This window comes from Artemia sp. Qi Xiang Cuo, chromosome 8 (genome assembly GCF_049724085.1).
Source record: "Artemia sp. Qi Xiang Cuo chromosome 8, ASM4972408v1, whole genome shotgun sequence".
In the NCBI taxonomy this organism is placed as follows: domain Eukaryota; kingdom Metazoa; phylum Arthropoda; class Branchiopoda; order Anostraca; family Artemiidae; genus Artemia; species Artemia sp. Qi Xiang Cuo.
The window spans coordinates 55,186,368-55,210,893 of NC_142801.1; the positions used below are offsets into that span (position 1 = coordinate 55,186,368).

The 24,526-nt window shown below is 35.3% G+C and overlaps 1 protein-coding gene across 2 annotated transcripts in view; it reads right to left on the reverse strand.

The window, feature by feature from the left end:
* Positions 1 to 499: 499 nt before the first annotated feature.
* LOC148949580 (neprilysin-4-like) overlaps positions 500 to 24,526 on the reverse strand; it is a 122,570-nt gene continuing 98,543 nt past the window's right edge. For both annotated transcript variants that reach the window (XM_089093611.1, XM_089093610.1), the window contains 3 exons: positions 9,796 to 9,902; positions 9,144 to 9,328; positions 500 to 2,707 (listed from right to left, as the gene is read on the reverse strand). In XM_089093611.1, coding sequence (XP_088949737.1) covers positions 2,608 to 2,707; positions 9,144 to 9,328; positions 9,796 to 9,902 — 392 coding nt within the window. In that variant the 3' untranslated portion in view covers positions 500 to 2,607. The remainder of the gene's footprint in view (positions 2,708 to 9,143; positions 9,329 to 9,795; positions 9,903 to 24,526) is intronic.

The following is a 24,526-nucleotide window of genomic DNA, read 5'->3' on the forward strand; positions in this document are numbered from 1 at the left end:
GTCTGAGATTATTAACAGGAACTGTTTGCTAAGCTGCTCTCAAAGGTAGTGTTAGCTGGGCAATGTAGGTCAAGAGAATCAAAATATGATTAAACATATATTGTTCTGATTACCCCCCTCTAATATATCAGATATCATATCAAAGATTTTGTTTATTTATTTATATTTTTTACCTCTATTTTAATTTTTCTTATTTTTTCCCCATTTTTATTTTCTTGATATGTTTTTTTTTTACTATTTTTAGCTTCTGGTGTTTTAATTTTTCTTTTTCTTATTCATTAGCGCCGACAGCGCATTGTGATTCTACAGGGGAAAAAAAGTGGTTTATTTTTCTTCTGTGAATTCCTCTAGCCTAGGACCTTTTTTCTCAGTATTTCTTTTTTTTAGAACCTCGACCGTCGCAGAAAAAAAGTTCCATGTACTTTTTGTTTATTGAAAAGAAACATCTTATGCTACCTTTGATGACCTTCAAATATAACATTAAAACTAAACATTGAATTATTTCATAACTTTTATTACCACTTCCAAAAATAAAAAGCACAATAATAAAACAAAATATCCACCGGGAGACTAAATATTTTTAAAATATATTGACTAGAATAAAAAAATATAGTAACCAAATTAGTTGCGCCTTTTTAAATGCTTTTTAAGAGGCATACGTTTGTAAGACGTAAGCAATGCATAAGTTTTACTAAAATCGCAACTGTGGATGAAAACAAATTACCCACGATTACAGGGTCAGTAAAAGGTATCCCGCGCGTAAATTGGTGAGCTCGGCAGTGTTCAGTTTTCAAGCGTAGTTTTTAGGATTGACCAATCACAGTAGAGATTTGAGGCATAGTTTTTTAAATTAAAAAAGATGGGGTACCTGGAGTCTAGTTCTTCTGTCTGTATGATGAACTTGACAATAGATACAAATACATAATACTATTAGTCAATACTTGGAAAAAAATTAGCGGGGATATGTGATTTTCAAGTTCTTGCGATTTCAAATTCCTACTTTTATAGTACAAGTGTGACTTCAAAATTAAAGAGGAACAGGGAGTATTCATAGATATTGTCTTCTTTATTGACTTGTTCGATAAAAATAATAAACACATTTTGAAACAAAATTCGGGATCATCCAGACACTGCTACTCCCAAAGCAGTTAACATACCCTGTTTCAAGCAATTTTAAAACAGAGCAATATTATGCCTAAGTTGCCAATCTAATTTTATATAAGTAACAACGCTGAAATTGGAAAGACCAATGTAACTTGATATAGATTATGTGAATTTGTGGACTTAGCCAGATAGAAAACTGAAAATCAGAAATGACTAAATATTCCTTCTCTTTCCAAAATTGCCATTTGCATCTGGATATAGTTATAAAACAGCATTTTTGAATAATCAATTCTATTTACTTTTTATTGTTTTAAGTCATAATTTATGCGTGAACTGGAAAAATATGACTACTTGGCCTATTAGCTATACTAACATTATCTTCTGTGTCGTTTTTCTCGGTGGTTTCTACGACTTGGCAGTTGTTTTTTTTTTTAACTAACTATGAATTCAATTTTTTTTGTCTTGTCCAACTCTATTTTCGTAGGCATTTCGGGGATATAAAGGAACACACTTCGTCAAAGAGATTCCCCCCCCCCTCAGCGGAGTAATTTTCCTTGAAGTATTACAAATTCAAATCTTTACTGACCATTTCAACTCTTTTCAACCTCTTTTTCGGTAATAACCAAAACAGTACTAACAGTAAAAAAACACATAAGACTACTCATCTGTCGGAATAAGTTCCAACTTATTACCTTACTATAATGCACAATTTAGTGAAATTCAATTACACCATTACCAGCTTCTTCTTTAAGGTCATTATTGATTTCAACTACAAATTAGAATTTCGGTAAAGTCAGTTCGAGCTTGGTGGTGATCTCACTCCTTAGAATAGTTCATACACCAAGAAAGGGTATATTAGGCGATTTCTCGGCGTCTTTTCTTTGTAAGAAGAATACGGTTTAGGTGTGTTAATAGCTGTTAATATGAGCTAGGGTTCAAGCTCAACAGTAGTAAGACTGTTAGACAAGGGTCAACTACTCTGCGCCTATTCGAGTTGGGTTCTGTGCTGAGGGGTTTCTGAGCTTTTTACCAAAATTCTTTGATAATTTTCAAGGTACTGTTTCACTATTCTGCCTATTGAATGAATTTGATAATCTTATTTGTAATTTAATTATGTCTTTGATCAGTCATTAAATAGTAATTTCATTTACTCTAAGCAATGTGAATTTGACTTTTACATTAAAATCAGTTATTTGAATTTATTTTTAATTCACTGTTTTGAATAATTTTATTTTATATAAGTTCAGTTATTTTTTCTTTTTAAATTTTCATATTCATTATGGTAATATTCTGAACTGTTATTTAAATAATACGATGATAGAGTGAAGACAAGAGAGTGCAATTGTAAATTACAAGAATAACGAAATAGTATCAAAATCTCCAGATTTTGAAAAAAAAATATTTATGAGGGTGGCGTCAAAATCGGATTGTTTTAGTGCTAGTCACGACACTAAAGCGGAAATAAACTACATAAACTAGGATGGATTTCAATTTTCATTTTTGTTACCAAACAGTGCAACGCTTTGGTGGGCTCATCTTGTCACATATCCTGCAGCCATATACTTTAGAAAATTCCTCTAAGTTTTGCAGAGAACCAAGTACTCTAGAAAAAAGAAACAGGATATAGCATTCTGTAGACTGGATAATATGTGATAACTGAAACTTTTCATTTTTATAATTTTTATTTTTCAATTTTCATGGTTGACATTTAAATAGTGCTTATTAGAATAAGTACGGTTTATGCATCATGTAAGAAACTTTTTGAAAACTTATATCATGTTATTAATGATTGTACGTCATTCGTCCTTATCCATCAGGTTGTCATCCACCTGTATAGGCGGGATAGCTACTGTATTTTTACTGCTTAGTTCTATTTTTAATCTCGTCCTTTTTCTGTCTAAACTCTGTGCCAGTGTTGCCAGTTGCTTGGTCTACAGTTACACCGCCTAAAAGTGAAAATGCGCCGAAAGTTCAATTTTTCTAGTGAAAATGACCCGGATGAAAGAATTTCCTTCTAAAAAAATGCACCGATTAGAAAAATTCAATGCACATAAAAGAAGCGCCAACGGCGCAAGTGCGCCCCATCTGGCCACTCTGCTCTGCGCGAGACAGCTGACGTACTTAACGTACCATGAGAGTAAGAGTCCTTACTCTCATGGATCTGGGGGGAAGAAACTTGATGATGGCTGAAGAAGCTTGTGAACTATTAACTAAAAAAAAACAAGTTTTTTTTAACTGAAAGTAAGAAGCGACATTAAAACTTAAAACGAACAGAAATTAATCCGTATATGAAAGGGGCCGTCCCCTCCTCAACGCCTCGCTCTTTACGCTAATTTTTTTTTTATTTTTAAAAAATAAAATTGTGAGACAGAGTCAAACTTTAGCGTAAAGAGCGAGGCGTCGAGGAGGGGACAGCCCCTTTCATATACGGAATAATTTCTGTTCGTTTTAAGTTTTAATGTCGCTTCTTACTTTCAGTTAAAAAAACTTCTTTTCTTTGCTAATTTCTGAACATTTTTGAATTAATGCAGCTTTGATTTTGACTCGCAGTACATGAATAATTAAAATAAAATTCGCACATTAATTTTCCTTTTTTTGGCTAGATTGCTTTCTCGAAATTTTGTTCTGCCGTAACTTATGAGTTAAACTTAAGGAACGAATTTCTATATTCGTATGTTTTTATTACGTATATTAGGAAGTTCGCTCCCTATTCAATACCTCGCTCTTTACGCTAAAGTTCGAATTTTGTTCGAATCACGAACCCCTGAATTACAAAGGCCGGTTAATCAGAATAGATAACTCTTTTGAAAGTACTAAAAAAAAACTTTAGCGTAAAGAGCGAGGTATTGACTAGGGGGCGAACATCCTCACATACCTAATAATTTTTGTTCGTTTTAAGTTTTGATCTTGCTCCTTACTTTCAGTTGAAAAAAATTGTTTTTTTATTTAATTTCTGATCGTTTTTTAAATAATACTGGGAAATCTGGCCCTTCATAGAAATGTCGCTTCCCCCAAGGAAATATCCTCCATGGAAAGATCCTCCCCCGTAACCCCTGCTCTGACCCCGACCCCCACTAGAAGAAAATTCCTCCTGAAAACACCTTGATACTTCCCAACACAGTATATATAATTAGCAGTATGATCTTTCCCTATCTCACCCATTATATAAACCCGGACCGAGGTGCGAGTGCTCCAGAGAACGTATAAACATAAGCGACATTAGATCTTTTCACTGGTAGACAAGTCAGATCTCTCTTGAACGCGAAACTTGGCTTCAACGTTGGAACACTAATTTTGAAGAAACTAATTTTAAATTAATTTATTCCCATACATACATGAAAATCGGTAATTAGTAGTGCAATGTTATTATTAGATGTTTTTAGGAATTAAAAATAGGTTTCGAAGTCTCAAGTTGGTTTCAAAGGTATTTTGAGAAAGTTTCTGCCAAAATACGTGTTCCAGGGTAATTGGACCGCTGATGGCAGATCAAGTTGTTGTTCAGCAGATCAAGCAGCTGTTTGTACGCGCCGATATATATATATATATATATATATATATATATATATATATATATATATATATATATATATATATATATATATATATATATATATATATATATATATATATATCCAGGGCCGTATCCAGGATTTTTGTTCAGGGTTTTTTTTTTACTAATTTTTGAATTTTTTTTTTGGGGGGGGGGGGGTTTACTAATTTTTGACTCAGTTTTCGACTAATTTTACTGATTTTTACCTAAGTTTTACTAATTTTCGACTTATTTTCGAGTCGGTCATAAATTTCGGGGGGGGGGGGGTTCAAACCGGTAACCCCCTCCCCTGGATACAGCCTTGATATATATATATATATATATATATATATATATATATATATATATATATATATATATATATATATATATATATATATATATATATTATATATATATATATATATATATATATATATAAAATTAGTTCAGATGTTTATAGGAATTACAAGTAGGTTTCGAAGTCTCGATTTGGTTTTAAAGGCATTTTGAGAAAGTTTCTGCCAAAATACGTGTTCCAGGGTAATTGGACCGCTAATAGCAGATCAAATGAGAGGAGCTGTTTGTACGCGCTGATATATATATATATATATATATATATATATATATATATATATATATATATATATATATATATATATATATATATATTCCAGGGCCGTATCCAGGATTTTTGTTCAGGGTTTTTTTTTTACTAATTTTTGAATTTTTTTTTTTGGGGGGGGGGGGTTTACTAATTTTTGACTCAGTTTTCGACTAATTTTACTGATTTTTACCTAAGTTTTACTAATTTTCGACTTATTTTCGAGTCGGTCATAAATTTCGGGGGGGGGGGGGTTCAAACCGGTAACCCCCTCCCCTGGATACAGCCTTGATATATATATATATATATATATATATATATATATATATATATATATATATATATATATATATATATATAAAATTAGTTCAGATGTTTATAGGAATTACAAGTAGGTTTCGAAGTCTCGATTTGGTTTTAAAGGCATTTTGAGAAAGTTTCTGCCAAAATACGTGTTCCAGGGTAATTGGACCGCTAATAGCAGATCAAATGAGAGGAGCTGTTTGTACGCGCTGATATATATATATATATATATATATATATATATATATATATATATATATATATATATATATATATATATATATATATATATATATATATATATATATATATATATATATATATATATATATATATATATATATATATATATATATATATATATATATATATATATATATATATATATATATATATATATATATATATATATATATATATATATATATATATATATATATATATAGTAGGAAAACTTTACGAAAAATAAAGTTTTTTTTAAAGAAAAGTAAAGGCCAAATTAAACTTAAGATGAGTAGAGATAGAAGCCTACAATAACTCAAACTCAAAACGACCAGAAATTATTATTAAAGAATAAAAAAGGAAAGGAGAATAATTGGTATGGCTGTACCACTGCATATAAATTTATATAAATGTATATATAGTGGGCTGTAATAATGCAAAAGGTAAATATAACATTGGTTTAAGAATGGAAAGAAAGACAAAGAATGAATTTACAACGATAATCAAGTTAAAAATAAGTTTTATTTGAACAATGCAATAAAGCGATGACATTTGATTATGATATTTGGTGATTCGCATTGATATTTCAGTTTTAAAAGTTTTATCAATTTTTTATACAGACTGAGCAGATTATATACAGATTATACAGACTCAGCAGTAAGAAATGCATTTTATTTATTTTCTAGTAAACAAACTTGAAGAATATTCTATAATAGGAGCTTTTCTAGCGTAAAGCATCGTAAAATTTTGGATCTGCCACTAAAATGTGTGATGTCCTTCAATTTTCTGAAAACTCCTTAAGAATTTTACGAAAAACACTTCTTAACGGACGTTTGGTATTTTCTTGGATAGGGCTATTGTGGCAACTTTTAACACAGCAGCCAATAATTAGAACCAAAGTCTTAAAATTTGTCTCAATCAGGAACCCTTATCGCTATCTAAATTCACAAAGTGCAAAGATTTCCAAACAGAGGTGTTTATTGCTTAAAGTTCAGGAAAGGTCTGCCCATTTCATACGAAAACATTTTTTGAAAACGAAACTAGTCTTATCTCGGCTCTCCGCCAAAACAGGTAATTAGCCTTTTCAAGTTTCACAGGAACTACAATCTGAGAAAATAAATATCACGACGTGAAAAAAAAAATTATAACCCATCCAGTGGCGAATACAGTGAGGGGGGGGGGCGAGGGGCGCCCCACTAAAGTAGTGTAATTTTCCTAATTAACCCAAGTTTGCATTCACTAAGCTTGCTTCTAACGTTAGTTTATCGGATCAACTTATTTTGCGCCCCCCTTAAAAAATCCTGGATCCACCCCTGAAACCATCACACCTATTCCCCCAGTTATTAGAAGAAAAAAAAATTCCTTATTTTCACAAATTTCATCAACCCCCCGCCCCCGTTTTTATAAAAACCTAAATAGGCCAATCAGTTGAGTCCACGGTATTTAAATAATAGATTAAGTTCTAATTTGTATATAAATTAAGTCATACCTGTGAGATGGGACAGTTGCAAACCACTTGGCCGGCTCACCCAGTTTTTTTCTGCTTTCGCAATTACGAATAATGCTATTTCTAATCATTTCTCATTGATTAACGTATACACACTAACCCGCTAATGCATAAATAAGTGGGAGGAGCTTTTTGTTCGCACCGAGAATGAAGAGCCAGAAATCATCTGCGGTAAACTTACTGCCTAATTATATAAACTGTGCTTCCCAATAACCAATACTATATGTAAACAATGGGCAAAGTTTATGACTTGCAGCCTTTCCCCTGGGAACTGTGGGGGATTAAGTCATCCTCAAAGACATATTAATTAGATTTTCGACTGTGCTGAACAAATTGGCTATCTCAAAATTTTGATTGGGTGATTTTGGGGAAAAATGAGCGTGGGAGGGGGCCAAGTTGCCCTCCAATTTTTTGGTCATTCAAAAAGGGAACTAGAGCTTTTAATTTCCGTTCGAATGAGCCCTCTCGTGATCTTCTAGGACTACTGGTTCGATACGATCACCCCTGGAAAAAAAACAAAAAAACACGCATCCGTGATCTTTCTTCTGGCAAAAATACGAAATTCCACATTTTTGCATATAGGAGCTTGAAACCTCTATCGGAAGGTTCTCTGATACGCTGGATCTGATGGTGTGATTTTCATTAAAGTTCTATGACTTTTATGGGTTGTTTCCCCCCTTTTTCGAAAATAAGGAACATTTTCTCAGGCGCGTAACTTTTGATGGGTGAGACTAAACCTGATAAAACTTATATATTTGAAATCAGCACAAAAGTCTGATTCTTCTGATGTATCTATTGGTATCAAAATTCCGTTTTTAGAGTTTCTGTTAGTATTGAGCCGGGTCGCTCCTAACTTACAGTTTGTTACCACGGACTGTTTGATCAACTTAGTTATCTGATGAGTTTAAAGGTTTCTTTCTTTGTTTTTAGTAGAAAAAGTAAGATCTTGATCTATCAAATAGATTAGCATTTTAAGATGGAACGGATGGCAACCATAAGATTTTTTTTTCTTTTCTTGCAAATGTTTTTCTTTTCTTGCAAATGTTGTAAACTTGGAAAAACAAGACACTCAAAGAAGAAAATTTGTTAGGTCAAGCCGTCATCAAAATGCGAAACGAAACTGGCGACATTGAATCTCTAAAGCAAGTATTTATACAAATTGAGTATTACAGGTGTATACTCATATCCTAATAAGTCTAAATCATAAGTCAAGAGCGATTGGGGGCAACTAGTCACAATCAACAGGAAGAATTCTTTTGTACATTCTATAGATTACTAGAAATAGTTAATTTCATTATTTTGAAAATTATGCACCACAGAAAAACAGAGAGTTGATTCGTAAATATGTTGTGATTCCCAAAATTTTTCATTGTTTCTGCCAATGGGGGGAGTGTACGGGGTTTGATTCCTCCTCCCGAAATTTTTTTCCGACTCTTAAAAAACATAAAAAGGCATATAAACAGATTTTTGAGGCGCTTTTTGAAATTTTTACTTTTTCCCCCTCGGAAAAAATTTTCCCCCGAACAAAAATTCTAGATACGTTCTTGATTTCTACTAGTTTGTATGTCTCAGATAATATTGAATTAGATTATAAAAAATGGAGTAATTGTGTCTCTCTTAGAAAAGGAATTTCTTTGTCAGTCTAGATTTGTTGCTCAAAATAGTTAACCCGTTGCCTTAGCTAGCCCGCTATTGAAAAGGCGGGGCTATTTTGCTCTCCAGAAATAAGGATTAGTTTGATAGGTTTGCGAAAAAAAGCCGAAAAATAAACCAATTGACTTAAAGCATACTTTTTAATACAGAAATATAGGACCGCAATATCTCCTTTTCTCTTTGTGGACCTTCTGATAAAAAAAATAAAAGAGAAATCGAACCTAAACTTCCCTGGAGAATGGACAGCAGATTTAATTTTTGACATTGCCATTTCAGGACGCAATGAGCCACATGACATCTGAGCAAAATTGAGGAAAAAAAGCTGGAAAGGTGAAAGGTCTTCTAGTCCTGGTAAAACCTCGTTCATCGCTTCTTCTGGATTTTCTTTCACCCAAGTTTCATACGCCTGGAAAATCAATCAAGGATTAATAACAAGGGTAATAAAAGATGGCTAGAAAAGTATCTTAGAAGAGATGGGGTTCCAAAAATACCCTAGGCTTTAAGGAGACACTATGAATCTTAAAACAGGGATTCAAAAATGAGATCTCCAAAATTGTTAAAGTTGCTAAAAATGTTTGTATATGTCGCTGTCAAAACAAACCCAGAGGACGGGGCATCCTGCTTCTTTTTAAAAATAAGCTATTGTCTCCATCGAAAAAAATCAATTAGAATATTTCTCTTTTTATAAGATTTGCTTCTCTGCAGAAATTCAATTGAGTGTAAATTACACCTCTCCGTGATTCTTTAAATATTTATGTTGAAATTTATCATTACTTTGTCATTTTATCATTGTTATCAGCTTATTCTTGAAGGTTACCGTCAGTTTGGATTAAAAATCAAAATTTTTGGAAAAGTAAACAGTGAAAAACGTACCCTGAAAGCAATTTTGATCCCTCCATTGTCTGCAATGTTTTCTCCTTGCGTGTTAATTCCGTTTATATTTTGCCAAATTTGGTCGATTGTATAGTTTCCATACTGATCTAAAATTAAGAATAATCAGGGAAATAGCTATATCTGAAAGCCAATGGGTAATAGTACTTGGTAGGGATCAAAGAAAAATTTTTACAATTTCTTTTTTGAATCTTCCCCCGTGCATCCTCCAAGTCATCAATGTTAGACCGAGTCGTCATTAAGTATGGTAAATGAGATTAAATGAAATGGAACTTACATAGTGATTTGAACCAGAAGCTTAAACCATGACTTTAGGCTTCTATAATAAGGATCTCCCATCCTACCTATAGACAGGGTTGCAGGCTTAAAAGAGGAGTCCCGCTGATATTGCACCGAAGTGCCCCTAAGGAAAAATAAAAAACACAAGGACCTTAGAATTAATTTTTTTTTATCTAGGCCCCCACTCACATCGCACAAAGTAAAATTGCTCTTGTATTATTTCCATATTAATGCTTGTAAATAGTTTCAGAATAGTTTCAGGAACTAAAGTTGAGAATGATGTATTTGAAAGTCGAAGGGGGATAATACCCGCTACGTATTAAAGGGCTACTTTAGCTATTTAGTCACGTCTTTTTTGTAAGACATTGCTGAGTTCAAATACCAAAGGGAAGTGAATTCATCTCTGAACATGATGTCGCTAGCCAAGTCCTTTCTCCAGTACTGACTACATAGCTGCATTTTTAGGTACGTTAGATTTCATTTGTTTTTGATGCTAGTTCATGTGTCATAACGTTATAAGGGTTTCATTGAAATATTTCAACAGGATCGTCGAAAAACGTCTCCGTTAAAAATATATTTTCCACTAAATTTTGTGTTCAAATTTTCCTACTTAGGTACTGTGCCTGAGGAGTTTACCGTCAGAAAAAAAACCGCACATTATTGGTCTCAGTGTAAGCCCCAGTTCTGGTCTTGTAGTTTTTGAGCGAGCTCGAAAGAGACTGATATATTGATATTAACATTTGTGAGAAAAATATTGGTGAGAACAAGATCTTAAGGTGGTTTTATTTATTTACTTGGAAATGCTGAATAAGGATCGCGCGATACTTCGAACCCTATTGTGGCAGGATTGGTCAGGTTTGAGAGAATTTAGTATCATGGTTTCAGAGGATCCAACATTTCGATACCTATAAGTAAAATAAAACATTGGAGTCTTTGGGCCTGTTGATTTAGGCCCCCACCCCACATCGTACAAAGTAAAAATGCTCTTGTCTAAATTCCAGATTAGATCCGACATTTCCTTAAGTATCGATTTTTTTAAAGGAATAAACGATGATCCATTGCATTGAAATTCTTTCAAGTTCTTTTGGGCCACAGATGTATAGTAAACCAAAAAGCTCCCCCTTCCAAAACAACAAAACAAGTATGAGTTTATTGGTGAGATACTGACACAGGGCAGCTCGGCTAGATGTCTTCCTCTTTGAAGTCTCAGTGTCTGAATATATAATCTTCATGACCACTATCAAATGCACTCGCCATTCTACCGCATTCTACGCATCCAGGGTCGTGATCATACATTTAGTAAGGAGATTAACGATCACTGTAAGCACCAACACCCAGATTCGGAAATTGTGATGAGATAACGGCTCATATGGCTTGGTTGTGTTCTACGCCATGTTGACCACCGTTGTACCTCCTGGTTAATTTTCATCCGTTTGAAAACTCGATATGAAAACTCAGGCATTAGCTTGAAAACTCGAAATGCATCGTGGTAGGCCAGACACAAAAAAAATGATGGTTAAGAGCATGGAGCAGCTCAAGAGCTCCCCTTCTTTTGGTTGGATATGGGATGGAGATTCGATGTACCGTCTCGAAACTGTTGCTCCGAATAGTGCCTCGTTGAAAATTTATGTTGATGAAGTTATGGTAGAAGGAGAGGCGGAACGACGTCAAGTTCCCCCCAAAAGTCAAATAAAGTAAGTGCTATCACATGTAAACTAACCTTTGCATCAATATAGTGTTCTAACTAGTGTAATGGGATCAATTTTCAAAAACCTCAAAATTTTACAACTAAAGTTACCCAAGTAAAAGTAAAACCACCCAAAATATGAACTTGAAGAATTCAAATGACCTACAGATCGAGCAAGACTCAACTGTCCAATTTAACATAGTGAAACAAATGTATCTAATTTAAACATACATTGTAATAATCTTTCCCACAGAAAATCTAATAAATAAATCGGCCTTTGTGTGGCCAATGTATGCAATAAATATCAGTTTGACCAAGTTTTATATGACAGGTGACTAACAATGTAATTTAAATCTCAAGATCTTGAATTACCAAACCATCAAGAGATAGTAGAATTTATTATCCTCATTAGCAAAAAGCTACAGTGTAAAAACCTCGTTTGCTCTGAAAATATCAGAATAAACATCTCAATGTAATTAAATCCTATTGTCCTTTAAGATTTATTATCCTCATTAGCAAAAAACTACAGTGTAAAACTTTGTTCGTTCTGCAAATATCAGAATGAACATCTCAATGTAATTAAATCCTATTGTCCTTTAAGAATTTTCACAGAAATAAATCATCAGCCTTCTAGGAACTAAGTGACACCTTACAAGCAAAAAGATACAGTGTATAACTTTGTTTGTTCTGAAGAATTCCAAAGTGATGTCTTAAAAGTAATAAATCTTAATTAAACCCAAGTAGCTCATTGGTTCATCATTACCCAATAGAAATATAGGCCATATAATAGAACCAATAGAATCCGTAAAATATACTTGCTGGTAACGCCCGGACGTAACCCCTGGCGAAATTGGGAAAAGTAGATAGCTAGAACTTAGCAATTTGGAGTCAGTCTGATTGGAGTATTATCTTCAGTCTTGTCTAAGTCTAACCTAGGAGAGACTACTATGAATTTCTTATGATTTGTGTTATGTGAGATTATTTGCAGTCTATTCAAAATAAACTTTTGAGAAAACTTTTTATCAGTGCATTAACTTTTGCGTTGCATCGCTCCAGATGACAATTTTGTATTAGTGTCTTATATTGCAAGTGTGTCGTTATCACCGAACTCTGCGACGATTATGTGAGTAAAAATAAACACATTACTTTCTTATTTTATTCTCTCTATGTTAATATTTCTCAAGTTTGTTAGTCCTTGTGGCTCCAATCGCTCCTAAGGGAAACTGAAACTTTTCAGTCTGATTTCGACTCAGTATGGCCGTTAATATAAGCTCCCTATTTGTACTACTAGTTTAAGCTCCCCACTCTAGAAGTTCCGCCTCCACTCAGGTAAGCCACTCGCAAACCGTCAGCTAAGAGCTTGACTAAAATTCCCCTTTGAATTATTAATTGGAATTTCCGTATTAGGAAGCATCAGAAGATATAAGAACAATTTATTTTTATTTAAACCCCCCCATTAGAATTGGCGCGGCCTGTTTAAAGGAGCAAAACACAAGGACAAAATTTTCTAAAAAAAAAAAGATTATTGAGAAATATTACACATAGGGAAAGTGTAATATTTAACGTATGCTTGAAGTGCAATTTATGCATGGCTTGAAGTGCAATATTTTATTAGGCCTAAAAATATTACCTAAGTCCCCTCAATATAGTAACAAAAAAATATATAATTTGGAAGTATCAAACTTGTGTTATATCAAAAAATAATAAAACCACTGCTGGATTTTAATTTGATTTGAAATAAAAAATGTTAGATCAAAACCAGCAATTGTTAAAGAAAAAAAACATTGCCAAAACAGTGGAGATTTCAAAATCCCTCCCATCATATAAAGGTGATTAAGATGTAGATGAATGTATTATACAATTAAACCAATTCGTAGAAGTAGCTCAAATAGACTTAAAATCATTAGTAGGCATGTTGTTAATGAGACTTTAGGGGCAAGCACTAGCATTTCTAAAGCAAATAGAAAATACGATAGGGGAAGATAACAATCTTCCAATAAACTCAGTTGAAAAATTGCTAAAAGTGTTCCAAGAAATATTTACTGAAACCAGTTCAACACATAAACTAAAGCATGGTATGGTTTTTTTTAACAAAACACAAAATGTTAGAGAGTATTTGCACAAGGTAATGGTATCTATTGAAACCAAGTATTGAGAGTAATTTGGTTCCTTATAAGATCTAGTTTTAATAAATTATTTCATGCACAGGTTAAACCCAAATTTATACCGAACGTCTACATAATAAAAGATCGCCACATTATAGCTAGCTGTCGACGAAGTAGAGATACTAATAGAAATTGACTCTATTGAGGCAATCCACAACAAGTCAAGAAAAAATAAAGTAAAAAATCCACCTCTGGGGTGATCACGAGCAATTTCCCCAGGATTCTTTTCGAGAGATAATTCACCCAAACTGAACCAAAATAGATCTCCAACCCCTATGAGGCAAAGAATGGTACGTTTTGTACCCACGAATACGAAAAACAACGTACAGAACCCCCCAATTATATGCTACGCATGGAATAAACAAGGACATATTACCAGGGAATGCCGTACTAGAAGTAACTTTACACCAGCAACCCCAGTTTTAATAAGCGTTTGTTCGGGAGAACAAACTTAAATGCCAATGGGTCAGGAAGCTATAGAAATAACCCCCCACGCCTCCCGTCGTTCCGCAACCCACACTAACAAGGATTTGTATACGCGAATCCTTCCCAATATACGCCTCCCCAACCCTATACAAATCCTTTCCCCAACCGACAAAATAGTTATCAGTTCCCCAACCCAAATACGCAACAAAACATGTACCAATATAATTCAAGAACAGTATATCCAACTAGATTTAACAGGAATACAGGCAATGACAGAAGATATTTTTTCCCAACGGGAAATGAAAGAAATTTTTCGGGAAACGAAAGAAATTTTTCGTCAATACAAAATAAACAAATGCCGCGAGCTGTCGGCACAAAAAATCCTAACCCACGCAATTATACTTGGCGACCAAGACAATCAAATGTCAATCAACTTGAAACTTCACTAGCAAGTGAAATTCCCGCCGAACCCCAATGTCAAACCCCAACTTATCAAATAAGCACACAGGGAAACGAATTAGGCCCTTAAGAAAATTAGCCGGGACCCTGGAGGCCAGTATTTTTTATAAGTCCCATCCAGTAATTGTACCTTCTTTTAGTGATAATAATGATATACTACCTATATTAAATAATTTTAGTGTTGCAAGTATTAACTTCAAAGCGTTAATAGATTCCGGTGCATCAGTTAACATAATAAACTCGAATGTATTTAATAAACTACCAGTGCATATTAAGCGACGGAAAAACCGCACTATTCCCAGTTTAACAAGTGCCACGTGTCATAGGCTGGAAGCCATAGGCTCCAAATACCTAGATGTAATAAAATATAATAGGACTTTTCCTATAAATTTCCTAATCTGCAAAAATTTCCCATACGAGGCTATAATTGGTGCTAATTTTCAAAAAACTAATAAAGTGTTATTGGATATAGCAAATAATAGATTCGTGTATCTATACGATCCTATTCTCCAACGCGTGGAGAGAGGAAAAGCAACAGTGAACAGAATCAAGTCTTTTGTACCTCACTTCACGTCATTTCCGCCCACAGGACGAAAAAGAAATTCAAGCAGCAAATGGATTGAGTCGATAAAAGCAAAAATAGGGAAAATGCAGGAGTATGGACAAACAGAAATAAAGAAAATAGCTTAATTATGGAAAGAAACAATAAATCTAAGTACCACTGCAAGGGGACAGGGCTTGGACTTACCCTTACAATCAACCCCACAAGCGGAAGACTTAACGCAGCCAAGCGCCAATCTTAACTTAATAGAAAATGACTCGGAAGAAAAATACTATGGATTTGCGGTACGTAAAACAAAAATCCCCCCAAAAACGATTCAAAGAGTACAAATCTCACAAATGGTCACCCCCGTGAATGACAATTCCGAAATTTGGTTTGCATCCCCGTGTAAAGAAATTCCAGAAAATCTGTTCTGTGAAGAACAGATTATTTCATATGAAAAAGGCGAAGGTTTTATTTGGTTGACTAACACACATGAAAACGATACGATCACATTAACAAAGGGAACATGTCTCGTTGAAATACAAGTGATTTCTGAACACGAGCTAAACAAGTGGAAAAACTCCAGGAAAACACTAGTTAATGGCATTGATGTCAGTAACCCAAAGGAAATATACCCACTAAGAAGATCCCAATTTTTGGAAAAATTTAAATTAGACCATATCCATGATACACAATTGAAAGAGAAATTGTGTGAATTGCTCTGGAATTTTAGAGATATTTTTTCTACATGTGAGGAAGATATTGGATTGATACCATTCTATGAACATTCTATCCAAACCACAGGGTTGCCTATAGCTAAACAGCCCTATCGTATCCCTCATCCCTACAAAAATTGGTTAAAACATAAAATCCACGAATTAGAAAGAAACAATATTATACGGCCAAGTATAAGCCCGTATTCAGCCCCCATTATACTAGTACCAAAAAAGAACAAGGACCTTAGGCTTGTAGTAGATTATAGAGCCTTAAATAAGTAGGTTGTTAGTGACAAATTTCCCCTACCCCGCATTGATGAAATCCTTGACTCTATTTCAACCAAAAATAAAATTTTTACATCGCTTGACCTCACACAAGGTTATCACCAGGTTAAAATAGCGGATAATGACGTTCATAAAACGCCTTTTTCAACAACGGAATGTGGTTCTTATGAATATTTGAGGGTACCCTTCGGACTCAAAACTAGTTCAAGTGCATTATGTAGACCTCTATTATACTTACTAAGAGGTATAGAAAATATTATCCATTTTGTGGATGATGTGATATGCGTGGGAGAAACACCAGAGGACCATTTAAACACATTAACCAAAGTTTTCGAAAAATTCAGAGAGGGTAATTTAAAATGTAGACCTGAAAAAGTAAATTTACTCCAACCCGAAATAAAATTTTTAGGAATGATAGTGACCCAAGGCCAAATATCACCAGACCCCGAAAAAATAAAATGTGTAGAAAATCTCAAACCACCAAAAACGATGAAACAACTAAGAGGCATCATTGGTTTAACAAGTTATTTTAGGAAATTTATTCGCAACTACGCACAAATCGCAAAACCACTAACTGACCTAACTAAAGGGGACGGCAAAACTATCACCTGGTCGAACGAAGCTCAGACTTCATTAGATACTCTCAAGAAGGCTCTTACTTTTGAACCAATTTTGTCGCTACCAGATTTTGAAAAGGGACAATTTGTGGTTATCACTGAAGCTTCAGCTTTAGGCATCGGTGCAATCCTTTCCCAATTAATTCCCGTGGAAAACTACCCTGAACCCCTACAAGAACCCCCTCGGTATATAGAGAAAGTCATATGCTATTCAAGCAGAACTCTAACTAAAGGCGAAAGTAGTTATTCAGCAACGCAATTGGAACTACTATCTATAATTTACCATTTAGATAAATTCAGACATTATTTAGTAGGACGAAAATTTAAACTGCGCTCGGACCATAAAAGCTTACAGTACCTGAGCACATTCAAAAATCCAACTGGAATCTTAGCGAGATGGATAATAAAAATCCAAGATATAGATTATGAATTTGAACATGTGACCGGTAAACAAAATGCCCTTGTGATTACTTGAGTAGACACCCTGAGAACACCTCTTCAGATACTGAAACTAAACACATAAATACCATCAATCCCAGCAAACGAAAACACAAGAACAATAAACCTAAAATCCTAACAGAAGAATACAAAATTATCCGTAGCCCCTTATCCCTAGCTAACATTAAAAGAAACCAAGTTAAGGATGAAATGTGTTTGACTCTAATTGGTTATTTTGTGAATTCTGATAATCTCCCTGATAAGTTCAAAGCCCTGAGACGGGAAATAGACAATTTTTATTATGACTTGGACGATAGAATCCTTTGCAGGATAGTAACTGGCGAAACAAATAGAAGCCAAATACAAATAATCCCAGTACGACCCCAGAGCTAAATAATACCTGCCTTTGAATAATTTCATTTTAAAATCCATTAGGTGGACACTTAGGAATAACCAAAACATTTCACAAGCTAAAACACTATTTTTATGTTCCTACGGCGTTAACAAAACTCAAAAATTTTATAAGTACATGTGAAGCGTGTAACTTAAGAAAAAATCTCCAAACGTACCCTAATCCCCCGATGGGAAGAGTGCCAGTAGAAAGGTTTCCTTTCGATATTGTTTCATTCGACCTATATGGTACGAGTGGAGGACTACCTGTTTCTAATAGAGGACATACTTGCGTTCTCTCGGTAATAGACCATTTTACCGGCTTCACTTTTGACAAAGCATTGAAAAATCAAGGTGCATACGCCACCAGTAAAACGTTGGCAAAAATATTTTTAAAATTTGGTGTTCCTCACCAGGTTATTAGTGACAACGGAACTAACTTCGTTTCTAAAGTAACAAAAGATTTAATGAGTTTCCTCAAAATTGAAAAACTATTAACCTCTCCCTACCATCCCCAAGCTAATGGAAAAATAGAAAATTGGCTCACGATGTTTTCCAATGTTTTGAGTATTTATACAAATGACAACCGAAACGATTGGGATCTATATTTACCTTACCTAACCAATGTAATTAATACCGCTTATTCAGAAACGACTAAAGAGAATCCATTTTTTCTTTTGTTCGGACGCGATTTTAAAATACCTTATCAGTAAATTATAGATTCCAGAGAATATTACAGTAATACCGATGAATACAATCAAGATTTTACAAATAAGATGAGAAAAACCTATAAAATAGTTAGACAAGTGTTATAAAAATATAAAATGAACCAAGAGCTGAAAAACGAGTCCAAAATCAAAGGGAATATAAATTTTAAGGTAGGCGACTGTGTCTATCTAAAAAAGGAAGCTAAGCTGGAAGGCAAGAAACTTTCCAATAAATATTCGGGACCCTACAGAATAATAAAAAAATACGACAATGATTTTACTTTTAAAATGATAAATCCAGAAAACGGGAGAACATACAAGGCACATGTTAGCCGTATGAAAGGCGCCAAATACCCCGTTCAGTGGGCACCCGAACCCTCATCTTCAGATTCATCAAACGCGGAAAATGAATTTCCTAAGTCAAGGCTATCCGAATTAAAACCCTTTAATTTCAAACAAAACTACTTTGAAAACAATAGCGAAGAGGAAGATTTTGAAGAATTCTTGGCCATGAAAAACCTAATCATCCCTAAAAGAAAACCCTTAATACCCATGCCTGCAAGAACCCCAAAAAGTCCAGAGAGTTCATCTTTAGAAAGCTCAAAGGAAGAATTAGATTATACGCTGTCGCCAAAAACCCAAGTTTTCCCGGATATAATTTCGACCCCATTTCCCCCTAAAAGATTTCCTGACGACATGGTATCCCCAGGAACCCCGATAGAAAGACCCCTATCGTTACAGGAGGAATTAAACAGAGCTATGGAAACCCCAGGTGCAAAAAGGGGGAAGACTCCCCCTAGGGATACAAATACAAAAAGCTTGAGAGAGGCCATGGACATTATAAATTATCCGATAAAAACAAGGCAAAGTACCCTGCCTTGGACACAGGAACACCCTGAAGATGAAAACTTGGGACAATACCATCACATAACGGTGTCAAAAGTAAAACCCAAGGAATCTCATTCCTGGAAACAGACCATGCTATGAAATACGCCTCACCCCCCAGAAGATATGGCATTCAAGCAGTGGAGACATTCTCCAAAGGTATTTGACTCCTCCCAGAGTTCCCAAGAATCTTTAACTCCCCCGAAACAGGACTTCAGCGTGAGGAAATAAAAAATAAACCCTCCACCTCCAGAGGAGATGAGATATATGAAGCAAGAGCAAGTGATACTCCAAAATCTCAAAGGACAACCCCAGAAAGCCCTAATGATGAATCCTCAGGAACTAGTTCTACTGAATCCGACGATGAGCCCCAAGACGTACAAAAACAAAAAACTACTTTGGCTACCGCCCATGCGAAACAGGCTAAGACAAAAGGCCAGAAATTCATTATAAGACAGTACAAGAAATTTGACCTAATCTCTATGGGAAAGCCAAAAAAGAATAAAGAGCCGGAAACGGAACAGGAAGTCACCACGAAATCTGACAGAATTAGTAGAAAACCAGATAAATGGAAATACATATAGGAATCAAGTACCCAAAAAATTTATAAGTAAATAGTAAATCGAAATGAGCAGTTTGAAAAAAAAATGGAGACCTATAAACAAGACATTACAATGAAAGCGACCCTTAAAAAGTCGAAAAAGTAATAGTTAAATTTTTCCAGATGAACTGAATTCCGGCTTGATAAAAAAAATCCTGAGGATAGAAGAAGAATAAGAATTGTTCAACCCCTCCTACAAAAAGAGGTATAACTAGTGCAACCCTTTTACAGACAGAACAAATATTGATCAGCTATTTCAAATACGATCAAAACTCCTAGAAGCATCGCCCCAATTGATAACAGAAAAATTAAAAATTGAAAATATGATAGAAACCATACTTAAATCCCTTAGTGAGGTTAAGGCATCTCAAGAAAAAATGAACAAGAAAATAAATGATGGTCTAGTTACTAAACAAATAGATAAATTAATTGAGGCCCAGTTCATGGAAGTGAAAGAACAAACCGCCAAAATCCAGAATGAAATTGAATCAATAAGTGACGCCACGCTTATCGAAGGATATAATTATCCTCAACAGATCCTAAGATTACAAGTATTATACGATAAAATTCAGAAAATTAGTAAAAAAGTACAAGATTACAAAAATAGTACTATCCTATCCGCGACAATGGCAATACAGGAATTCCTGGCACCCCAAAGAGCAAAAATCCTAGACATGCAGTATAAGTACGACACACTTGCAATACAAGACACTAATACAAAATTGTCATCTGGAGCGATGCAACGCAAAAGTTAATGCACTGATAAAAAGTTTTCTCAAAAATTTATTTTGAATAGATTGCAAATAATCTCACATAGTACAAATCATAAGAAATTCATAGAAGTCTCTCCTAGGTTAGACTGAGACAAGACTGAAGATAATAATCCAATAAGACTGACTCCAAATTACTAAGTTCTAGCTATCTACTTTTCCCAATTTCGCCAGGGGTTACGTCCGGGCGTTACCAGCAAGTATATTTTACGGATTCTATTGGTTCTATTATATGGCCTATATTTCTATTGGGTAATGATGAACCAATGAGCTACTTGGGTTTAATTAAGATTTATGATTTTTAAGACATCACTTTGGAATTCTTCAGAACAAACAAAGTTATACACTGTATCTTTTTGCTTGTAAGGTGTCACTTAGTTCCTAGAAGGCTGATGATTTATTTCTGTGAAAATTCTTAAAGAACAATAGGATTTAATTACATTGAGATGTTTATTCTGATATTTTCAGAACGAGCAAGGTTTTACACTGTAGCTTTTTGCTAATGAGGATAATAAATCTTAAAGGACAATAGGATTTAATAACATTGAGATGTTTATTCTGATATTTTCAGAACGAACAAGGTTTTACACTGTAGCTCAGTGGCGCCAATACACGAAAATTTAGGGGGGGGGCAAGGATTTTTTTTCGATTTTTTTAAAAATTAAGATGCAAAAAAAGAACAACATTTAGCAAACATACCTAAAACAAGGAGTAGTGGCGAGGTCGCTGCTTGGCAAAATCGTCGACTAATCTATCCAAATCCAGGTTCTTTACCTCTTCTTTTTCAACGGCCATTATCATGAGATCACTGAGTCTGTCGTTTCCCATCGTCGATCGCAGATAGTCTTTCACTCGCCCTAATGCCGAGAAGAATAGTTCATTACTGGCAGTGGTCACAGGCAAAGTAGTAACTAGCTTCATCAGTTTTAGCACTGCAGAATAGGAAACTGGGAGGTCGGATAAGATTTCGATAGCTCGAAGAAGATCCATTTTTGAAATATCACTTTTTGACAGATGCAGCTTTGCGAGAGAAAGCTGGGATTCTATGGCATGGTCGTCGACACCGAGAATCTCTTAATAATGACACATAACTCTTTCCACTTTCAAAAGTTCGAGAAAATTGGAACTTGAGGGGTCGAAGGCAGATAAAGCGTCGAGCAGAGGCATATTCTGCATGAAACGTTGGTCCATCTCACTCGTGAAACGGTCTATTACCTCAAAGTACAGAAGTTCACCGCAGTCTGATTCAACTGGCTGACTGATATTGCGTTTACCGGTTGTTGAGTTTGAAAGAAAGGCTTTGAGACGAATGGAAATGGCTTGACTTCTCTTGTTTCGAGCACTGGTTTTAGATTGTGGAGATTTCGATTCCTGGATATCGTTTAAAGCTAAGAATTCAGATATGTTTTTGCTTAAGTTGTTCCAATCGTTATCATTTCTCAGCTTTTTGAGTGTCTCATATGTCCCAGAAATCAGTGCAAGTGTCTTATAAATCAACAAACTTCCGGATTGAAGTTGCTCTGATAAACAATTTACAATGACTAATACTTTTTCCATTATGTGTAAAGTTGAAACAAAAGAGGCAGAGTTGCTTTTGTCCAGTAGTCCTTTTGCTTTACACGCTGCCTCGCCGTTGGAACTATCAGAGACTGCGGCAAGCACAGCAGCAATACAATCAAATCTGGCCTTCACCTTCGAAATAGAGCGGACTGCGTAAAACCAGCGAGCCTGGACAGTCCTCTCTAGCTCCAAGACTTTTTGCCCGCTAATACGCTGGGATTCCACAAATAGCTCGTGACGAGTATTGCTGCACGATATAAATGCGTAACAGAGAAACCACAGAGAAAAAACAAAACCTCTGTGACACCACAGAGAAAAATTCAGAAAGTTCGCTGATATTTTTTAGGCAGTCAGTCAAAACCAAGTTTAATCTGTGGGCGTGACAGTGTACATAAACTGCATGAGGCACCTTCTCCCTAAACTTTGCTTGAACTCCGTTAAATTCCCCACTCATAACGGATGCGCCATCATGACATTGGGCAATACATAGAATCGAAGCTACACCCAGCTTTTCTATAGTCTCGCAAATCAAGGTCGATAAGCTATCGGTTTCTAATTTGTGCATGTGAAAGCAGCCGATTGGTCGCTCCACTACTGTTCCATTTGATATGTACCTGAGTAGGATCGCTAATTCTTCTTCTCCAGAGACGTCTTTTGTCTCGTCGACAAGAATAGCAAAGTAATTAGCTGATTTTACTTCTGAAATAATATCTTGGCGCAAGGCATTTCCTATCAGTGTAACTGCGTCATTTTGGTACTGATGACTGCAATAGTGACCATATCGGCGCTGTAACTTGGTCTTCAGCTTTTCGTCGCCTTTAGACATTTCCTCCATCAATTCAACCAAATTACCCCGGTTTGCAGATGTTTCTGATTCTTCATGACCCCTCAAAGCAAGACCCTGGCGGCCAAGAAAGCAAATAGCGCGAAAAATGTACTTCACATGATCTCTATTTTCCTGAACCTCTTGAGATCTGGATTGAACTAAGGCATTCGCTATAGATTTCGAAGTATCAGTATTCATTATCTTAAATTCCGTCCATGCTGACATACAATGTCTGTGTCTTTCAGAACCATCATGTTGCTTTAAAAGAGCAGAACTGTCTTTCCACTTGCAAAATCCTGACTCAATGAAAGCCCTTTTTCCAGCAGTTTCTCCAGCCCTTAGCATCACCATAGAAAAATGGCGGCAAGCAAAACAAAACACGGAATTTAAGTTTTTTGAGTATTCAATCCATTCATAAGTCTTATTGTAATGTGCACTGAATTTCCTTTCCGTTAGAAGTGGAAGCCGGATATCTCTCAAGAATAGGTTGAGCTGGTTTGTCGTGACGCGTCCTAGAGATATCTGAGAGAGTTTCTTGACTGCTACTGGAACCCGCAAGGGGTTCAGCGATGCAGACCGAACTCTCATGTTGATCTGAGCTATTTATTGTTCCGCTTCTTTCCGAAATTCTGTCACAGGTGGGGGAATTTATCTCAACTAACCCGAGACTTTGGGCGCTGACACTATTGCCAGTTTCTTGCACTAAAGTTTCTTCATTTTTCTTCCGCATTTTCACCGAAAAAAAATCCAAAGTTTGTTGTCGCTTTTACTCATAGTTAAACGAGTAGTAGACAATGACTTCACTCAGACACGGCAAGAGAAGAACTGAAGAAACACGTAGAAAATCACTCCCCTACTCCACGGTGAAACTACCCCGCTTAGAAACCCCATAAACCAATCACTTACATTTCCTGTTCTCGACAGTCCCATACACTCCACTGGGACTAGTCATCCCATAAACTATTCAACAACGTCACGAATCTGCTGACCAAAACCCCTTGAAACCCTAGAACACATTTCCTTTCCCAGCGACTAAAATGAAACTACACCGCTTAGAAACCCCATAAACCAATCACTTACATTTCCTGTTCACGACAGTCCCATACACTCCACTGGGACTAGTCATCCCATAAACTATTCAACAACGTCAAGAATCTGCTGACCAAAACCCCTTGAAACCCTCGAACACATTTCCTTTCCCAGCTACTAAAAAAGGCAATATACAAAACTCAAAGTTTACAACGAATTCTTCACAAGAACAAGAACGAAACGGGTACTGACCACATGAAGCTTAGTTTTGAATGAACCCTACTCGGAAATAAAATAGTGTAGACGCGCTCGCTCTTAGACATTTCAAA